The 20,942-nt window shown below is 36.1% G+C and overlaps 1 protein-coding gene across 1 annotated transcript in view; it reads left to right on the plus strand.

Annotated features, from left to right (window-relative positions):
• The first annotated feature begins 1,398 nt into the window (after positions 1–1,398).
• BTBD9 (BTB domain containing 9) overlaps positions 1,399–20,942 on the plus strand; it is a 107,321-nt gene continuing 87,777 nt past the window's right edge. The window contains exons 1-7 of the mRNA XM_015857669.2: positions 1,399–1,492; positions 3,125–3,292; positions 8,219–8,429; positions 9,548–9,911; positions 11,611–11,875; positions 13,929–14,148; positions 16,179–16,298. Of these exons, the coding sequence (XP_015713155.1) occupies positions 3,211–3,292; positions 8,219–8,429; positions 9,548–9,911; positions 11,611–11,875; positions 13,929–14,148; positions 16,179–16,298 (1,262 nt within the window). The 5' untranslated portion in view covers positions 1,399–1,492; positions 3,125–3,210. The remainder of the gene's footprint in view (positions 1,493–3,124; positions 3,293–8,218; positions 8,430–9,547; positions 9,912–11,610; positions 11,876–13,928; positions 14,149–16,178; positions 16,299–20,942) is intronic.

Here is a 20,942-nt window from a genome sequence, read left to right on the forward strand (position 1 = left end):
TTCTTAATTGAAGACTGTTGTTGTATAGGTTTAGTATGATATCTTTTGAAGTTAGTAGCCCCTTAGATGTGAGTAGAGCCAAGAAGGAGAGCTATCAGTATGAGACAGAGCTCTCTTGTTTGCAGCTTATGTATTTTTTCATTACTAAACTGCATCCCTTCTAATGCTCTTGTTCTGAAATAAGGAACTTAAAATGAAGTGAAACTCAGCAGAAGCGCAAGCACTGACTGCATTTGCTTCCCAACCAGAATCTTGCAGTAGATTGTGATAGAGGTTATTTAGGCTAATGCTAGTGAGTGAAGCTATCTAAAACTATTTACCATCAATACAGATACAACTTCTGAAGTTGCATTGCGTATTTACTGACAAGGAAAATCTCTACGTTTTACAAGCATGTAAATTAAGTAAGTAGTTTCATAGAATCATAGAAAGGCCTGGGCTGGAAGGGACCTCAAGGATCATGAAGCTCCAAACCCCCTGCCACATTCAGGGCTGCCAACCTTCATATCAAATGCTAGACCAGGCTGCCCAGGGCCCCATCCATCCTGGCCTAGAACACCTCCAGTGACAGGGCATCCACAGCCCCTCTGGGCAGCCTGTTCTAGCACCTCACCACTCCCTTTGTAAAAAACTTCCCTGATATCCAACCTATATCTTCCTTCCCTTAACATTCCCCCTTGTCCTGCTATCATCTACCCTTGTAATGAGTTGAGTAGTTTGTATTTTATCTACACACAGTATTTTACTCCAGTGTGTTTCGTGACACTTCAAAGCACAGGTGTGACTGGAAATGCTATTGACACAATTATATGGAATCCAGTAATTAAGAGGAATAGTTTGTAAACTGCACATTTCTATGTCGAAGGGTGTGCGTGCATAATTCAGTAGACAGCTACACAGGAAGCAGTAGCCTCAACTTAATGTTCTCTGCTTAGTATTAATATGGGAGATCTTGTGAAATGTATATTAATGATTATAGGAAATTCTAATTTTGCATTTTTTTTTCCTGCTAAAAAAAGCACCGAATTAAATGGCAATTGCACATTTGTGAGACAAATTCACATTCTTTTTATAGACGGTAAGAGGTTCTGCTGATTTCAAGCAGTTCATAGAATCACAGAATCATTAAGGTAAGGAAAAGACCTCTAAGATCATCTTGTCCAACCGCCAGCTCACCTCTACCATGCCCTCTGACCACGTCCCTCAGTGCCACATCCACACAGCTCTTGAACACCTCCAGGGCTGGTGACTGCATCACCTCCCTGTGCACCCTGTGCCAACACGGCGATGTGCGAATGTAGAAGCTGATTTCCAAGAGCCCGGCAGGAACAAGCAAACACTCAATATCCCACAACCCCTCCCCACACCGGCCCGGCCCGCCTACGTCAACACGCAGGAGAACGGCGGCTGTTACTGATGGCGTCATCGCAGCGACTGACGTTGCGGTTGCGCCGGGTTGTGGAGGGTGGAGGCCTGGTCGTCGTCGGGGCTGGTGAGTGGAGGGGATGATTGTGGTCTGGTGGCTGGGGACGTTGTGGCTTCGCCTCCCGCCTGAGCAGCGCTTGTAGTGGTCGGGCGGCGCCTGGGGCTTCCCTTGTGGCGGGTTTCTGCCCTTCAGCGGCTGAAAACTCAGTGCTGAGTCCGCTGGGAGCCGAGCTGTCAGCCGAGCATCATTTGTGCGGGCCCGGGGTGGCTGCCGGCTGAGCGGCCTCCGAGAGCCCTCAGTGAGGAACCGCGGCTCCGGGTCGCTTAGCCCCGAGTTGCTTCGGGTGTGACCTTGGCAGGTGCTCAGCGTGTGGCACTGCTGCCCGCAGTGCTTATCGATGCTGTGCTGTAGCTTTCTTCTTAAGTTAGCTCGACGTGTTTGGGTGGTGATAGCACGTAGTGCTTTATCAGGCTCTGTTGGGTTCATAGTACAAGCTACTACTGCAAACCGTGCCCTTCTATGACTCATTCAAATAACGATTGACTTAAATCATTGTGCTATCAAATAATAAAAAAGCCAGACTGTTAAATTGTTCTCAGTGCAGCAGTAATCTTACCTCCCCAGTAATGCCCCTTGTTAGCACTGCTTTTAAAGCTCAGTGCACAGACCTGTCCCAAAAGCGCTGTGCTGCGATCACTGAATTTTTTGTTTGCGTTTTAAGCTTTAAGGTGAGTGTTCTCCCTGTGCCTAAAATGTCGGTCTCCCTCTTGTTTATAAGCTTCCTTCAAGTACTGGAAGTCTGCAGTGAGGTTTTCCCAGTCTGTCTTCTACAAGCTAAACAAGCTCAACTCCTTCAGCCTTTCTTCATAGGAGAGTTGCTCCAGCCCTTTGCTCATCTCTGTCGCCATCCTCTGGACCCATTCCAACAGCTCTAGGTCTTTCTTGTGCTGAGGGCCCCGGACCTGGATGCAGTACCCCAGATTGGTCCTCACAAGGGCAGAGTAGAGGGGGACAATCACCTCTTTCTCCCTGTTGGCCACCCCTTTCTTAATGCACTCCAGGATACAGTTGGTCTTCCAGGTTGCAGGAGCACACTGCTGGCTCATGTCCAGGTTTTTTACCATTAGGATCCCCAGGTCCTTCTCAGCAGAGCTACTCCGAAGGAATTCTTCTCTCAATCCTTAGACAAACGTGGGATTGCCCTAACCCAAGTGCAACACCTTGCACTTGGCCTTATTGAATCTCATTAGGTTCTTGTATGCCCACTTTTTGAGCCTGTCCAGGTCCCTCTGGATGGTATCCCTGTCCTAACCCCAAGACCTGAAACCCCACAACCAAACAAAAACCAGCCACCTCCTGCCTTCCACTTAGGGCTAGTCAAGGCCAATTACAGGATGTTTGGGGAATAATGTTTGTTTGATAAACATTGCATAGAAGTAGTTTAATTAAGAGACTCATATGGAGAAACAATATGATCACTGTTTTTGTGCCTTATAATGAGAAAATGAATTGCTGCTTTTTTGGTCGAAATAAAAGTATTATCAAAATTAAATGACTGTTTAAAAAAAAAAAGAAAATATACTTCTAATGTTATGGTCTAATGGTTCTTAAAGATTTCTCATAGAATATAGAAGTATTCTTAACAATTACTGCCACATGCCAACTCTTTTTAATGATATATTTTATGCATTGTTTCAGGAATATGGTACAGTTGTTACTATGCAGCTGGATGTTGCTGACTAGTGTTTCTATGAGCTTCCTGTTCCATCTATCAGTTGTTCAGAATGGCAAAAAACCCTAATTTTCAAGAAGTTGGTCACCTGCCCACAAGCTACGTCCATTGTAGGCCTTCAGAGAGCTTTACTGGTGAGTACACCAATATATTTTCCTGAGAAACTTAAGGATTTAGTTATATGCTATTTTAGCCATGTCACATCAAGTGCATTAATATTGATTTCACATGAGTTTTAATAAATCCTACTACCTCATTCTTTGTATGTGGCTAAGCTTATTTTTGTTGTCCAGTCAGAGGAATATCTCTCTAAGCAGAATGCAAAACAGTAGCACAACGATGCTTGGGAACTGGAAGGCATAGTGAGATGTAAATGTCCATATATTTGAAGTAAGAACATTTTTGGTCATTGAAAGACATGGTAAATAGAGTTAACATCCAGTTTTCTTTTGATTATTTCCACAAAAAAGGGCTGGAGATGACTTAAAAGTTCTGGGAATTCCATTTATTTGGCTTTTCACATTCTGAGTCTATGAATTCAAACTTTGTGGATTATGTTATTGTTGGGTATTGGATAAGTAGGGCCAGTTAGTTCCTTGGACATGCAGAGGTAGTTATTAATATACAAAGTTGGTTAATTAATATGATATGAGGATTTTAATTAAAGTTAGAATTTACTTTTTTTAAACTATTATGGATGTTGTGGAGATCTCATACAGATTAATTCCAATTATCCTCATTTAGTTAGCTTTTGAATCAGGTGACACTGTGAGTTGTTCACATATAAGTCAATGTGATTTAAAATTTTATTTGCAACCAAATTCTAAATATCACAACTATCAATAGCACATCAGTCCTTTCTCCTGTTGTGAAGCTAAAAGAAACAGTGTGCAGGCTTTCATAGCTTTGTGGGCTTGCATCAAGCCATAGAACTACTTGTTTTACTGCTGGTGCTTATGAGAGCTTTACATGTGTGAACTGAAATCCTTTGCAAACTGAACGTACTTCAGTGTGAAGAATTTCTTTTCTGGAACATGGGTGTTATTTTGATTGCATTTTCTTCTTGTTACTATTTATATATAGTATATATAATACTACATATATATAGTATATATAGTATGTAGTATATATGTATATGCACTATATATAGTATATCTATAGTTTATACATATATATAGTAAATATACTATATAGTAAATATATATATAATATAGTAAATATATATGTGTATATACTATATATACACATATATATACACTATATATATATAGTGTATATACACATAGTGTGAACATAGTATATATATATATACATATATATGTAGTGTATATATAGTAGTATATGTATAGTATATATATGTAGTATATATATAGTGTATATTTATAGTGTGAGTGCATATATATATATATACATATATATATATATATATTAGTTTTGATGTTTTTTAATTAATTAATTAATTTTTAATTTAAAAAAAAAAAAAGAAATTCCAATGCATTCATGGACAATTTCTTATATCCTTTTTTTCTGTGCACTATAAAAGTATTTCTCCTCCTTTTTCAGTGAAATAGTACTGTTTTTCAGAGGGCTGTCTTTAATGATAGCCCGAATGGCAGGGGAGGGAGGTGACATTGTGTTGGTCTTTGTTGCAGTTCTGGTTCGAGAGTCGTTTAGTCAAGAAGTCATTGTGGTTTATGTTGTGTTTTGTAGGTCACGGTATTGCATGCTGTAACATGTTATAGATTATTTATTAAAAAGGGATTGTAGCAAGCTGGAAACTGACTTGGTGTTTTTTTTCTAACCTTGACATACTTTATAATATTGCATGCTACGTTATACAATAAATACTAAGGCACAGTTTTTCCACGCTTACTACTGAAGATGGCCACCAGGAAGTAGGTCTTCTGTTTCGATTCTGGGATTTGTAGACCTTTCTGATCTCATAGGTGCGGTTTAAAATCATTTCAATGTTAATAGCTCCTCAAACTTACTGAGATGGGTGTACTTAACCTATATCTGTGGCATGAACAAAGCTGCAGCAGCTGACTTCTGAAGCACCCGATTAGCTTTTAATAGCTCCTGGAAATTAGGTTATGGTGCTAGTGAGAGGTTTATAAATGGCTTGGCCTTTTATCTGCAGTTTATTAAATGTTCTTCTTTGAGCAAATGCGTGTATCTGAATGGGATGTCAGTGATTACAGATGATGCTGGAGAGTTCATCATAAAGGATTTTGCCAAGCTCCAGGCCGTTTCTGTCTTTTTTTTTAGTGTATTTAAATCTTTGAGTTACAACCAGGAATGTTGGTTGTAAAGTCTAGGTATGCAGGTAAGCTTGTGGCAATTTGCCACAGCTAAATTGGTATATTACTATTCACTTCCTCAAACAAGAAACGTGCTAATCTCTTCAAGGGCTGGCTGTATAAACACCTCTAAATAATCCAGCCTGGGAGGATCTGAGGTCATGTAATATTTGGTTCTACATTTCCAAGACAAGACTGCTCTCATACAGTGCTGCTTTGTGTGGAGTACTGTTGAAACTTGCATTAGAAATGTGTAGTAAATGGGCAAATAAATTTGAGTTCTTCAGTATACTAGTGTTATCCATGGAAAGTATATAATGCACATGTGTAGCTCTCAGACTCATAAGTTTTCAACCCTCTGCATCATCAAGCATTTGAAAGGCTGCTCAGCCAGGGCTTGTAGCTGTTTTTGTATCCCGTAGGTTCGATGATCAGTTTGAAACTAGTAATCGAGAATAATGGACCATCCCAGCAGTGTGGGGGGCACTGAACATCTATGAAAAAAACTTAGTTTGCGTCTGACACAAAAGAACTTTGAAATTTCTACTTTCGTCACTTGTGTTAGTCCAGGATGTTGATATCAGACTGTCATTATCAGCTTATTAGCAAATGCCTCTGGCTCAGACACTATGCTTGTTTAGAGGTAGGTTTATGTACCCTTAGCAAGGAAGTGTTATTTTGATTCTCTTTCTTCTTTATTCATTTCTTTGAAATGGGAACAATTTTCCTTGGGCTCTTTGCCCTCTTAGCATATGACAAAACCTGAAGATACAGCAAACAAAGTGAGTGTGCAACCAATGGCTTTTAAGGCTTTTTCTTATTTTAGCACTTTTATTGTCTCTCAGTTTTATTCAAGCGGTACCTATTCCCAATTTTACAGGAAAAAAACAAACAAAAAACCAAAAACAAAAAACAAACAAAACAAAACAATGTGGATGAACAAAAAAGTATAATGTAGAGAAAATGGAAGTAAAACAGATTTTAAAACCAAAATGTGCCCATCCTAATACATGCATGTAGCATCTTAAATGAAATTCTCTAATTAATGATAAATGGAACTAGCAGGAGAGGAGAATATGTTTTGTTTGATAATATGCATGTAATTTGTATTTAGTCAGGTTGCCTGGCTATTGTGCGTAACAATGAAGATCAACAACAGTATTTACAGACTTAAAAGACGTGGAAGTTATGAAGTAATGTGGAAGCTTTTGATTTGCAACTGAGTAACAAACACATGCTTTTGTTTGCTCCTTTAGTGTAATAAAAGGTTTTAGAATTTGAGGACATTTCAATTTCATTGTTGTCTATGCATTCTCAAGTAATTATGCTGCAATAAATACTGTTGCTAGTTGCAGCTTGATTGATGTGAATTAAGTTAATCTTTCTTGTTACAAAGCAAATGTTATTAGAATTGGATGTGTTGCATAGATCTCTTCAGTGCAGCATTACTTTAAATAACTAAATTAACCAGTGCGAATGGAGGAAATGTTATGTTATGGGGGGAGTGGAGGGGGGGAAGGATGTAAAAAAAAAAAAAATTATTTTTATTTCAAGGTAGAAGAATAACTTCATACAGTTATGGCTAGACTGCCTTGAGTGCCTTGGCCAGTATTGCTTGTTCCACATTGTAATGTCTCTGCAGGCATACAGCTTTGAATTCAAATGGCAGGCAGCCTGAGGGAAGCTGGGTTCTGCTCCTACTCATGCTGTGATCTGTCATCAATGTACTGTGCTATATTTTTCTCCAATCTGATTTGCTATCTCTAGCACTTTTCCTAGTTTAAAGTTCTTCAGAATGGTGTTTCTGTGATATCTTGATTTTGTGTTGTTTCCAGGTGCTTTGAAGTACAATTAATACATTATCTCCTATCCACGTGTTTTTCTTTCTGTGTTCTGTAAAAATACCTGGAAACAGACATGCATTTTCTGATTATGCTTCAAAGTATGGCTAAAATGCATTCACTTCACGAGTATTTCACATAGAAGATTAGTGTGTTAGCTGCATGCAGTATATGGTTTCATTTTCTGTACACACCATCTTACTTTAGCACTAAAAATGTGCCAATTAAGAATGTGATCCGTTGTTGTAGCACAGGAAGTGACGCTGAAATTATAGGTGATTATTATGTGAGGGAGCTGACCTTTTTTGTTGAAAAGTAAACTGAATGTTGACAAGAAAACCTGATTTAAGACCGAAATAGTCCTCTGGATGCTCTTGCCTCTGAGACTTAGTCTGTAAAAGCATCAGGCATAACTTTGAACAGTTATATTCTTCCAGTTCTGGAAAGCTGCTTGGAGTTCTTCAGGGATGGCTTACAAACACTGTTGGTTTTACTCATCACTGATTTTAGTAGAGGTTTCAGAGTTGAGGCGAAGTTAAATTGGTCAGCTCACTCTTTTCTCTGTAGTAATTTGTGTTTTAATTCAGACAAAAGTTGTTTACAATGATGATTGTAATTAAAATTGTTTAATTTTTATTCATTTTAACTTTTTTTAAGTAGATGGATTGATGGAGGAGTGCAATGATGGAATTCCCTGAAATATTTTTGACTAGAGTTGTTGATGCAGTCTGCCCTGAGACCTGTTATAAATTACCTTGAATAGAAAAGCTCTTTGTTTCGTTTTCCTTGTAATAAATATGTGAGAGAATCATAGAGAGCTTACAGTAGTTCTTTTTTTTTTTCCATAACTGCACTTTTCATCATTGCTATTTCTAAATATTTGTGCCCTTTACAGTAGTTATTTCCTTTCTCTCTGTAGGCTATCAATATCATCATTCCTCCAAGATGAGTAACAGCCATCCACTCCGTCCTTACACCGCTGTTGGGGAGATTGACCATGTTCACATTCTGTCGGAGCATATCGGCGCTCTGATGAATGGGGAAGAATATAGCGACGTTACTTTTATTGTGGAAAAGAAACGTTTTCCAGCACACAGAGTAATCCTGGCTGCGAGGTGCCATTATTTCAGGTGAAGCATAGCTTTTGTCAGGCTCACTGCAAATTTTCATGCAGATAAGATAAACATTGTTTCTCCATGAACTTTTCAGTGTGTAATCATCTGTCCATTGAGTGTGACCTTTTCTATGTGAATGTTTCTCTGCACATCAAATCATTGTGTCCAGATATAAGAAGATAAATACCATGTCATGATGTTATTCTTTTGACCTTCATTAAATTGGACTTTGAAGTTATTTTCATAAATTCAGGAGAAAAATAACTTTGAAACAGAAAAGTTCTGCTGTACAGTGGACCACATTCATCAGAAGTTTACTTTTGGTGCGTTGAAATCAAGTATTTGAAAAGGTCTGTTTGATTCAGGCTAGAATATTTTAAAACTAGGAATAATAGTAACACATTTTAAAGATCCAGATCTTTTCAGCTCTAAATGGAATTACTTTTCTGGAAAAGATTATTATGAATTTACATTCTAATTTAGTTACTAATATACCCCTTTGACAAAACTGAAGCTTGAGAGCAAATTGTGTTCAAGCCATATATCACACTTCAAAAAGAAAACAAAATAAAATCCAACAGATTATGGATGTATTTAGTTCTTTCTTTTCCCCCTAAAGATTCAGGACATCTTTAGGGTTGTCTCTTGTTGAGTTTAACAAATCCCAGGATTCTCGATCCTTTATTCTTTACTTTAATCCACCAGAGCTGTTATGGTGATGAACTAGTTGTTTCATTTGTTTTCTGCCATTTTTTCTTTTTTCTTTCTTTCTCACCATTAACACTTTTTAAAAACAAACAAAAAATCAGTAACAACAGAAAACCCAACTGAGTTTCTGCTTTGCAGCTATTGCTCAAAGTGGAGATGGAGCAATTGTTCCAAAGAATAAAAGCACAATGCATTAGAATATTATTCTTTGCTCTGCACTGTTTTCAGTGTTCAGCTGCCCTTTAAATGACATGTATAAAGCTTTTTCATTTGTAGCTTCTATAAAGTGCATCCCCTGTGTTCTTACTTGATGCTTTGTTTCTCTACATTTTGTATGTGTTTTTGTTTTTGTTTTGTTTTTTTGTGTTTTATTAACAAACAGATATTTCTAGGTTGTAATTTCTCAAATTTTGTCTTCCTTGTAGAGCGTTACTGTATGGTGGAATGAGAGAGTCTCAGCCTGAAGCAGAAATTCCTCTTCAGGACACAACTGCAGAAGCTTTTGCCATGCTGATGAAATATATTTACACTGGTCGTGCCACACTACGAGATGAGAAAGAGGAGGTCCTCCTAGACTTCCTAAGCCTGGCACATAAGTATGGGTTTCCAGAACTGGAGGATTCCACATCTGATTATCTTTGCACCATACTTAATATTCAGAATGTTTGTATGACATTTGATGTTGCCAGTCTTTATTCCCTTCCCAAATTAACTTGTATGTGCTGTATGTTCATGGATAGAAATGCTCAGGAGGTTCTCTCCAGCGAAGGCTTCTTGTCACTTTCTAAGGTATAGTTTTTGTTTGCATTTTTCCTTGGGATTATTAATTTTTATTTGCATACATTTTATGATAAAATACTAATGGTGTAAAATATAAGCTCTTAAGTTTGTTAACAGTTATCACTCGGTATTCATGGGACTGAGGCAATTGGAAATATTTAGACCAAGATGAAGTAAAAACGTTGGTGATCCATTCATCCACATATTTAGGTCTGACCACACACTGTAGCTAAATACAAGAATATTCTGGTAGCTGGTTACACACAACTTTATCTTACCTTGTATTTTTTTTTATCTGTCCTTGAGATAGTATTATTTGGTTTCTGAATGTTGCCCAGTAGTTGTAAAGATTTGAAGATAGAAGGTACTTCATTTTATTAATTTCTTGATATAGGCAATCTCTGTCATAGGCACTTTTCCACAGTGTAGGCTACAGTATCCTGAGGTTTTATATGATTTATGTTGCTAATTATTTGTGCAGTCTGAAATCATGTAATATGATGGTATTGCAGGGTGTATGTTTAATTTTGTTTTAATATATTTGTTGTTGTTAGATACATAAATATTTGTATAAGATTCAGGGAATTCTGTGCTATTGAATTATTCTACATTCTCCGGAATGGTCTTTGAGCTAGGCAAAATAGTGGTTTAATGTTCTCAAGTAGTGTTTAAGTGGAGCAGCTAAGTATCTTGAATGAAAGATAACTTAATTATACTTAAAAGAATAAAGAAAAAGGTGTTAGAAGTGATAGTGGAAAAATTGTGATGAATCTGTGCCTTGAATAAGTGCAAGACATTTCTGCTTTGCTGACTAACTTGCTAACTGTGCAGGGAAGGGATGTTTTCTCCCTACAGTAGTCTGTCATAATCAGTTTATTAAATCTGAGTTCCTAGGGCATATACTTTCTGAAATATTTGTTCTAACCAATCCTGGCATGTAAAAGAGATTTGTGCCTTTCAGAGGCAGACTTCTAATTATTTTACTTGCTAAGTGAAAGTCAAAATTCATTCAGTTCTTTTTGTTCTCGTTTTGCTATCTGTGGATTATTTGCATGAGTAGGAGTCACTGAGGGTTTTTACCTGCTGTGATAACAAGCTGGTCCCAAAAGAAAGAGAAAAGGGATAAGGATGCCCAAGTAATTAGAAATGGTTTAAGAAGGTAATTCCAACCCTCAGCTGACACAATTGCATCAGTTGTGTTATGTCTGTATAAGTTTAAAGGAGTGTTTTGAATTGTACTACTGAATCCCCAAATTAGTTCTTACATTGTTTATTACCTTAAATTTACTTACATAATTTAATGTAACTTGGTATAAAATAGATTTTTTTTTTCCACGTTTCCATTCCATCTTATTATTCTACCAAGAGAAATAATATTGCTTAGTATTTTATTAGAGATTTACTGAATCTTCAATAAGAAACTAAAACAAGGCATAAAAACAGTACAGAAACTGAAAATTGTCTTGATGAGCAGTACTCATAGTACGGTTACTGTAGACTAATGTGGATTTTTTTGTTGTTGTTTATTCATCAGAGAAACTTAATTAGGTTTCAGGAATCTTAAGGGGACTTATGCTTCTATTATGTGCTGTTTCTAGTAGTCACTCTTGGAGTTTATTTCTAATAATTGCAAGTTTAAATGACCTGTTAAAAGAAATAAACAAGCAAAAACTTTTTTTCTTTTTTTCTTTTTCTCCTGCTCTTCCAGGCTGCTCTTCTAAGTATTGTACTGAGGGACTCTTTTGCAGCTCCTGAGAAGGACATTTTTCAAGCCTTGATGAATTGGTGTAAACATAACCCCAAGGAAAACCACGCTGAAATCATGCAAGCGGTGCGTTTGCCACTAATGAGTCTAACAGAACTGCTAAATGTTGTAAGACCTTCTGGATTGTTGTCACCCGATGCCATCCTTGATGCCATTAAGATTCGTTCTGAGAGTCGGGACATGGACCTCAACTACAGGGGCATGTTAAGTAAGCATTTTTGTGTTTTCTCTCCTTTAGTTACTGCTGTACTGTAGTTCTCTGGAAGGTATGATTAATTTGTTCTTTGAGTTTTTATTCCTGAAATGGGAAATAACATTAGTCAGCATGTTTTCTTGGCTTGCATCTCAGGAATTGTTCTTTGTTTTAAGAACATATTTTCCTTCAGGAATTGTTATTGTAATAGAAAATCTTTGGAGGGAAAAAATGATTTGTTGTGTACTAAATGGAATTTCAGTGGTTTTACATTGATGCGGACTTGTTTATGAAAACATCCATCTTTTCTCCAATATTGTTGTTTTGTTTCTTTTTACTGTTTACGTGTTTGCCCAAATAGCATAAACAGATTTTCTGAATTGCTTAATGGAAACAATTTGGAAAAAAAAAAAAAAAAAATCACAAAAAAAGCATGAAAAGCCTTTTGTTTGGTTTCCCTTATTTGTGCTCACTGTTAATTCAACAAGAATATCTAATGCTGAGCTTTGTGGAGATACTGTTGCTTTATATATAGTATATGATTTATAGGCTATTTACCACACCGCAAAGTTTGCCCTGTGGTCTGTCAGTGATGCAGAATAAGCCTTGAAAAAAGATAATGTATTTCTTGCAATTCTATCTCCCCTTTGTTTTTTGTTAGAAGTTAGTATTAAAAAATCTGAGCTAATATTGTGCTACTGTACAAATCAATACAAGACATTCTGTTGACTGTTCAGTAAATACATTTTTCAAAGTGACTCCTTTCTCTGCCACCTTACATCACAATAACAATATGTGGCTAATCTCAGAATTTCTATCTTCGCTAAAATCACAGCTTTCTAAAAATTTGAATTTCTGTGTTGTTTTGGTACTAGTTCAGGCAGACTTTTGGGTCTTTCTCTGTAGGAACACTGGTGACCTCTTGCAATTTCAGTTGTGCATTACAACATTTATAGTTTTTGTGTAGAAATACTACAATACAGTACAATTAAATTTTTACCACTTCAAATGTTGTATGTTCAAGTGTACCACTGAATGTTTTTTAGATATAAGAATTAACATAATTAATATTGGGTTAAATTTCCTACTTCCCTTGCCAACATACTTGAAGAGTTTGGGGTGGACGTTTTTTTTCCAACACTGGTGTCATATTTTCCAGGTTCTCTTCTTAAAGAAGGCTGTTAAAAATGTTTTTATAACAGGGTAGTTGGTCAGTGGATTGCTTTGTAGCTAACTATCATTATCCCCAGTTTTCCTGATGGGACATTTGTTCCTGGGTTACACAGATTGATAACTTTGAGATGGTCACTTGTTTTAACATGTTGGCTCAAAGCTAAATAGTAAGAAGTTTTCCATAGTCTTCATAGTCTTTTTCTCAGGTTCACTTGGCTTTCGTAGCATTTTACATGGTTTTAGTTTCATTCTACTTCAAAATAAAAATGAATTTAAAAAATCGAATTCAAGACAAAAAGACAGGAAGAAATGGCCCAGAAATAATGAGAGAGATTGTGGACACTGATTGCAAAGAGAGACAAATTAGTCCAAAAATTTCTGTTCGGTGGAAACTGGCAATTGAATAAGGAAGGCATGTTAGATTTCTATAAAATCATGAAATACAGATACTATGTGCTAGTCAATGATGGCTTCTTTCATCACACAAGATCTAGGTGGCATCAAATGAAATGGAAGAAACAGAATTTCTAAGATCTATTTATAAAATGCATAATTACTTTGTGCTCATAATCCAATATTGTGGAAATATAAAGTAGGTTTTATTAAAACAGAGAAAATAATTTCTAAATTTTACATCTCTGTATTAAACGGCAAAGAACAGTGTCTTATGGTTTAGGAAATGGAATTGTGAATTGCTGGGAACAATGGATTTACAGAGGAGGTATTGCTCTGCACTGACTCCTTTTATGATTCTTTCTCTGAGGGTCTGTTTGTAGCCAGTATTAGAGAAATGATAATGTCAATCAATCTTCATTTTAACTGCATATAGTTGATGTTTAGAACGTTTAACTTGCATGATGTGAGTATAAATAGTAAACAACTCTTTTCTTTGTAGTACCTGGGGAAAATATTGCAACAATGAAGTATGGAGCCCAGGTTGTAAAAGGAGAGCTGAAGTCTGCTTTATTAGATGGGGATACTCAGAACTATGACTTGGATCATGGCTTCTCTCGGCACCCAATTGATGATGACTGCCGTTCTGGTATTGAAATCAAGCTAGGCCAGCCATCAATTATCAACCACATACGAATACTCCTGTGGGACAGAGACAGTCGGTAGGTGCCAAGTTGACTTAAACAGGGAAGGTAATGCATTTTTTAATTGTGATAGCACATAAATGCAAAATGTTCATAAAGATTTTATTAAAACAGCATGATAACCATGCTGGGGATGACAATGACAAGTTTTATTTAAAAACACTGTTTTTAAAATACAGTTGTTATTACATATATGGAATACCTTATTATGTGGTATTAAAATATCTCGTGATATTTCATTGTATTCTGTGTTTTCGTTAAATATATTTTTATTGAAATCTTACATAATTTAAATACTTTTAGTTGTTTTGTTTTCTATTTGCAATTTAATTTCCAAATACTAGTATAAAGTTGGGTATTCTAGTTCTTGCACAGATATCATCCTAGGCATTGGAAGAATGTTTGTTTAGAGTTTTTCAGTATGTCAAAATTGTCAAGAGATAACATTTCTGACAGTAATTCAGGGAATAAAAAGTTATTTGGAATAGAATCATTGAATTGCTCAGGCTGGAAAAGATCTTAAATCATCGAGTCCAACCACAGCCTAACCATATTACCCTAACTAACAACTCTCTAAATCATATCTCCAAGCACCACATCCAAATGGTTTTTAAACACATCCAGGGATGGTGACTCAACCACCTCCCTGGGGAGCCTATTCCAGTGCTTAACAACCCTTTCTTTAAAGAAGTGTTTCCTGATATCCAACCTAAACTTACCCTGGAGCAACTTGAGGCCATTTCCCCTCTTCCTGTCAGCTGTCAGCTGTGAGCAGAGACCAACCCTGCTCTCACTATAATCACCTTTCAGGTATTGGAAGAGAGCAATAAGGTCTCCCCTCGTCCTCTCCCCCAGACTAAACTGCCCCGGTTCCTTCAGTCTCTCCTTGTAGGGCATATTCTCCAAGCCCTTCACAAGCCTTGTTGCCCTCCTTTGGACCTGCTCCAGCACCTGGAATTACCAACTAAATACAGTGTTTATTAAAAACCACTTCACAGGGAGACTGATGAAGTATAAACTGTCATGGATACCTTATCCCATTTATGCACAGCTTCTTTAGATTATTGTGGAATGCATGAAAAATCAAATAATGCGTATTTGAACTGAGCAACTGTTTAAGAAGGAAAATTGCAAGGCTTTTTTTATCAGACAAACAGAATATATTTGTTTTATAAAATGTCATCACAGATTTTTTTCTTAATTTAGAATATAGCTAATGCAGGCATTTTAAAAACAATGGAACTTGCTATTTATACTGTATTTTTTTGTAGTTGCAGGCTAACGAATGAGAATTGCAAAAGTTTTGTTTTCTTGAGCAAGCTCTGTTATTTCATTACAGGAAACATTGATGTTCTTCAGATATTTTTTTAATTGTAAATTAATTTCTTTTTAATATCAATTACAGTTGTCATTCAAAACAAGTTTCATATGTTTTTTTAGCTATTTAGTTATTTTGAAGTGAGTTCAGATGCAGTTTATGCTTCTCTTTTCTTTTTGGCAAGATGGAAAAGTGAAACTTTAATAGGTGCAATAAACAACTTTATACAATATTAAACTATTTGTCACAGATCAGTCAAGTAAACCCAGTGTTCAATGAGATTTTGAAAAATATGAGAGGTGAAAGTAGTGAGTAGCTTGTAAATTGCCCCTCATCTACAAGATGTAAATCAACTAGTAGCTGCTGAAGCTGGGAGTGGAGACTGTGAGAAACATTCTCCTTAGGACAGTTTAGTCAAAAATATTCTGCTGCCAACCGTCGTACACCTGTCCTCTGAACTTAGAAGAACAAGCCATCATTGGCAGCAGAATCAGAGAGGGTGGACTGGATTACTGCAGATTGTGTGTCAGGATATTTCAAGTCATTCTGAAAACATCTTTTAACATAACTGCATGTGGATTTGTTATCAAAGCAAGTTTAAAATACGGATCTCTTTAGATGTTTTAGATACGAGACTGCAGTAGGAGGAAATAGCCTTCTTTACAACATGACTGAAATCCAAGATGTGGCTGCTCATATTCTAACCCATCCTTTATTTTAAAATCCAAAGGTCTTACTCCTACTACATTGAAGTGTCCATGGATGAGTTAGACTGGATTCGAGTTATCGATCACTCTAAATACCTCTGTCGGTCCTGGCAGAATCTGTATTTTCCTGCCCGAGTTTGCAGGTTAGTGCATGAATTTAATGTTGCATGGCTATCATTAAATAATGCAGATTCCAGAGAAATCCTGGGTTTTGCTACTATATTACATCATTCTGGTAATGTATGGTGTACACAACTTTCATCAGCCATCTTCAAACAAACAAAAAATGTCGCTTTTCCATTTTGATATAACTACATTTGATAAATTTCAGATATCCTGTTTTGAAATCTCTGGTACTTCTCTCCCTCTTTTTTTTTTTTCTTTTCTTTTTTTTTTTTTTTTTTTTTAAAGTGATTTTTAAAGTTGTACAGTCTTTTTTGGCTTAGAAGTAAACATCGCTCCTTGACTGTCAAAACCTTTTAAATGGTTTTCAATATTTGCTTTACTGCTTAGGAATGTATTTTCATTTATATTCACGTATTTTCTATATTCTCTTGTTGCATTGAAAAGTATTTTTCACAGTTGTGGAAGAGAGAAAAGAAGAGAATTAAGGTGCAGGAGGTTTGGGTAGTGTTATGTGTAGCACAAAGCAGCTGGATGAGCTTATTCATAGAACTGAATACGATGGCTTTATTCATATAATCATGAATAAGCTCATTCAAAATAAGTTATAATCTTTATTCATTCTTGAGCTGATAGTGTCATTTTACTGGAGGTGCTGGAAGTTCTGGAAGACACTTGTGATCACTAAACTGGCCCAAGCAAAATCTATCTTAATCTTTTTAATAGAGAAACTACTATCTCTGTATATTCCAAACAGATTGTTGTCAATACACTTCGCCTTACAGAGGAAATGCACTATATATAAGGCATGTATGTCGTAATTATGTAGACAGACTTCTCAATCACTCAGAAATTAGTGGAATCTTCAACAAAGGGAAACACATTTTTTGTGTTTTGTTGTTATTTTCCCCCTCAAAGAGTGTTTTCTTACTCTGATGGTCACTGCTTTATGGGATGAAATTGTAGGAAACAGTTGTCTATGCAGAAAAAATATGGTGGGTTACTTGTGAGCCATTTCAGAACTAACAAACTTCTCAGATTCTGTCATTTTTGTCATCCCTTCTGAGTGTAATTGGCTTGAAATTTAATTTTCCTGATGCAGACAAATGCATTTTCACCTTTTCCCTGTAAGTTCTGTGGTTCTGATATTACTGTTTTCTCTTTCTGAAATGGACACAGCTGCCTGCATGTCTGATAAAGTCTTTGCTTAAAGGTATCTCTGTTAAATCATCTAGCAATTACAAAGTGCCTCGTGGAGTTTATAGGCACTTGGTTTTCTGTTTAGTTTGCTGTTGTTTTTTTTTTTTTGTTTTGTTTTTATCTGTTCTTGTTGATTTTGTTTCTTCTTTTTTTTATTTCTTCTTTTTTTTTTCTTTTTTTTTTTTCTTTAACTTGGTAGTAAATGGACAGATTGCTACTAAGCCTTGTTTTATTTTATTTCCTCCTGTAAGCAAGAGGATTTGAAGAGGTCTAGGGCATTAGAGTGGGGCTTCTCTTAATCTTCCTTCAGAAGGACAGCAATTCTATGGCCTTATCCAAAGACTTGTCCCAAATTGATTTTCTATTTCAACGTCAATTTGTCTGCTTGTCATAAAGCAAAGTGCTTTGTGGTAACACTGTATTGGATGACTGAGGAGTAATGGAGAATTGGAGAGGTTATTGACTGATTTTATTTTACACACCATTTTCAAAACAAGAGAGTAGAACATGCCGGATTGAAGGTCAGCCTGTTTGTCTAATACACTAGAGCAATTGCTGAAATGTAGATTATAAAGAGATAATTAGACCTGAAACATTAGGCAAGGATAGTTGCCTTCTTGAGTTACCTTTTACATTCTTTAAATCTTTTCAGTTTTCTCTTGAATTAACTCTTTGACTCATTACCCATTTTAAAATCTATATTCAAGGTCTCTTTCATACTTGCTGGGTGGAAAGGATGCAACTTTCTGACAGTTATTGAGTAAAATGCATGTAATATACAATGTATAGACAATGCATGTATATACAATGAATTAAGATCAACCCAGTGCTCTTGCTTAGTCACTTATTACATCATTTCTATTATAACCTTTACTGTGACTTTGATTTTTTTTTATATTTTTATATTTTTTTTTATTTTTATGTATGTAGCACTGTGGATTATCCACAATAGATTTAGAATTAAGGATATTACTGTACATCCCTGATGGGAAGAACTTGTGGGACGCTGGGACCTCAGCAAGTGAATGTTAAAAATTCCAAAGGTCTTCAGACAGGCAGTGCTCTTTTGTATCTTAACCTTTACACTTTTTCGTGCTTCCACTTTTGTTTTGCGGTTTCATCTTCATGCTTTATCCTAGTTCACAAGTCTTGAAAGCCTATTTAAAGCTGTTACATAAAAATGAAAATTTTGAGAGGTCTTAAATCAAATGTAACCACAAGGTGTCACTGTAAGAAAAGTCTGAGACAGAGACTTACTGTGCTTTTATTAAGCAGCAATGCCTCAAGAGTTTTTGATACTGGTGATTACACAGTTTATAATCCTCTACCTGTGTGCAGACAAATTAAATTATAGACCCTGCATCTCCTAAGCTTTTGGAGGGAAAAAAAAAAAAAAAAAAAAAGAGGACAAAATGCAAAAAAGGTTTGGTAGGCACACAGTTCTAAATATTCCTTAGTTTATAATGTTGATAATAGCAGGTACTGACATGCAAGGTGATGTGGCTTTAAAATATAGGTTAAACAAGTTCTTTTTTCCTTAATTCACCTCAGTGAGGTGGCTTCAGATATGTGTGCTTACTAGTAATGGTGGCACCATTTTTTTATTTTTCTTTCCTTTTGTATGAAGCATTGAAGTAAGTAACTAATTAAGCTGAAGTCTTTCACTTTCAGCCTTACCAGTAGATCTCTGAAAACCTTATCTGTGGTAGGTACCCAGTGTTCCTGTGCTTAGTAGAAATGCAGTAACTTGCCAAATGGTATTTGGAATATGGTTCAATCTGAGGATATATTATAAAAAGAGAGGAGTTAACTCTTGAGGAAAAAGCAATTGAAGCAAACACTTTATCTGGTACTTAAAATAGGCTGAGTAGAAAACAATGTCTGCAGCTCTAATTCAGCTCTGGAGCTTTTTGAAGCAAGCAATTCTATTTTATAAGCCTCATGCCCCTTTGGAGTGGTGTTTAGTAGAAGCACATAGACATCAAAAAAGGGATTTTAAACATAGTTTTAACTTAAGATCCATCTCTGCCACATTACTGATGTAACTGAAAAACTTAAAGGACTGTTGGCATGAGCTCTGGTAAGGCCTTCAGAAAGTCCAAAAAGCATCAGAGAGGGGGAGGACTGTCAATAAGAGCCTTATGAAAAGGAGTTCTTATAAATGTATTGATTAACATCATGCAAGTGGGACATCCTTCCCTTACTTACTGTACACGGGGAATATGAAGGGTTACATAGGCAACATGTTAATTTGACTAGCTTGTATAGCATGCTTTGGGAGGCTTTTACTGCTGAGAAAATATTTTATTTCTAACTCTGCAGCTATGCTGACATTTCAGAGTTTAGAAAAGATATCTTTCTGGAAAAGACATTTTTTTCAATCTCTGGATAACTAGAAGCTTAAAATCTTTAGCTAATTCAAATACTGTTTACAGCACAGTGATAATGTAATGTCCAGAGATAATTTTAAAAATATCTTGGCTTGTTTTATAGGAACACGGTCTTAAATGAAAACAATTTTGAAATGTTATTTCAAACCCTTAAGGTCTTCACTGATGTTATTTTGACCAACCAGTTTTCACTTCAGGCACACAGTTTTGTTTGGTTGGTTTTTTGTGTTTGTGTGTGTGGTTTTCTTGGTTTCTTTCTTTCTTTATTTGTGCTTTGAGGATGGGGAGAAGAGGCTACTCATTCTTCTTAGGACCAGGTGATTGCATTAAGGATTTTTTCTGGGCATGTTTCCCAACTGTTGCCTTGTAAGTAAACTTCTGAAATGCATGAAAATGATTTTCTGAAGTCTCTATTTTAGTAGTTAAGCGCTGCTTGCTTAAGTTCTTATCCTTAAATTCCTATCCTGTATTTTTTCATGCTTTTTTTTCAACATTTTTCTTTCCAGTATGTATTCAGACTGACTTTTTTCTTTTTCTTTTCCTGAGATAAGGAGATAGTCTCAGATTTTTAACATGGTGTAAATCTTCTGTGGAAGATCAAGAAGGCTATTGCCTGTCTGTGACAGAATGTTTATTGATTTAAAAGATCCTTTTTTTCCTCTTAGTTCACATGTACTTTTGATCCTAAGTGTGCACTTCTAAGTCTGGCTGCAGATATGTAGTGCTATAGAAGCTGATTTCTCTGCAGGCATAATCAATAACATTTTTCATCAATAACTTTATTAAGACAGCTTTTTTCTTAATTCTTTCTTTTGTCTCTGCCATAATAATTTCACTGATCCTAACTTAAAGAACCTAGCTCGTCTTTGATGAAAAAGCAGATAGTATGAATATAAGCTGTTGATGACAACCTGCCAGACAGTTCATCTTCTGAAAAATGTGTTTGTGAACAAGTGTGTGTAGAGGAGTTAATATAGCTTGTGTGGAAATATGTAGGAAAAAATTGTTCCCCATCCAGTTTGTTGGCTATAAATTGTGAATATATTTATATACCCTGCAAATATGTAACTTGTC

Source organism: Coturnix japonica, chromosome 3 (assembly GCF_001577835.2).
Source record: "Coturnix japonica isolate 7356 chromosome 3, Coturnix japonica 2.1, whole genome shotgun sequence".
Classification (NCBI taxonomy): Eukaryota; Metazoa; Chordata; class Aves; order Galliformes; family Phasianidae; genus Coturnix; species Coturnix japonica.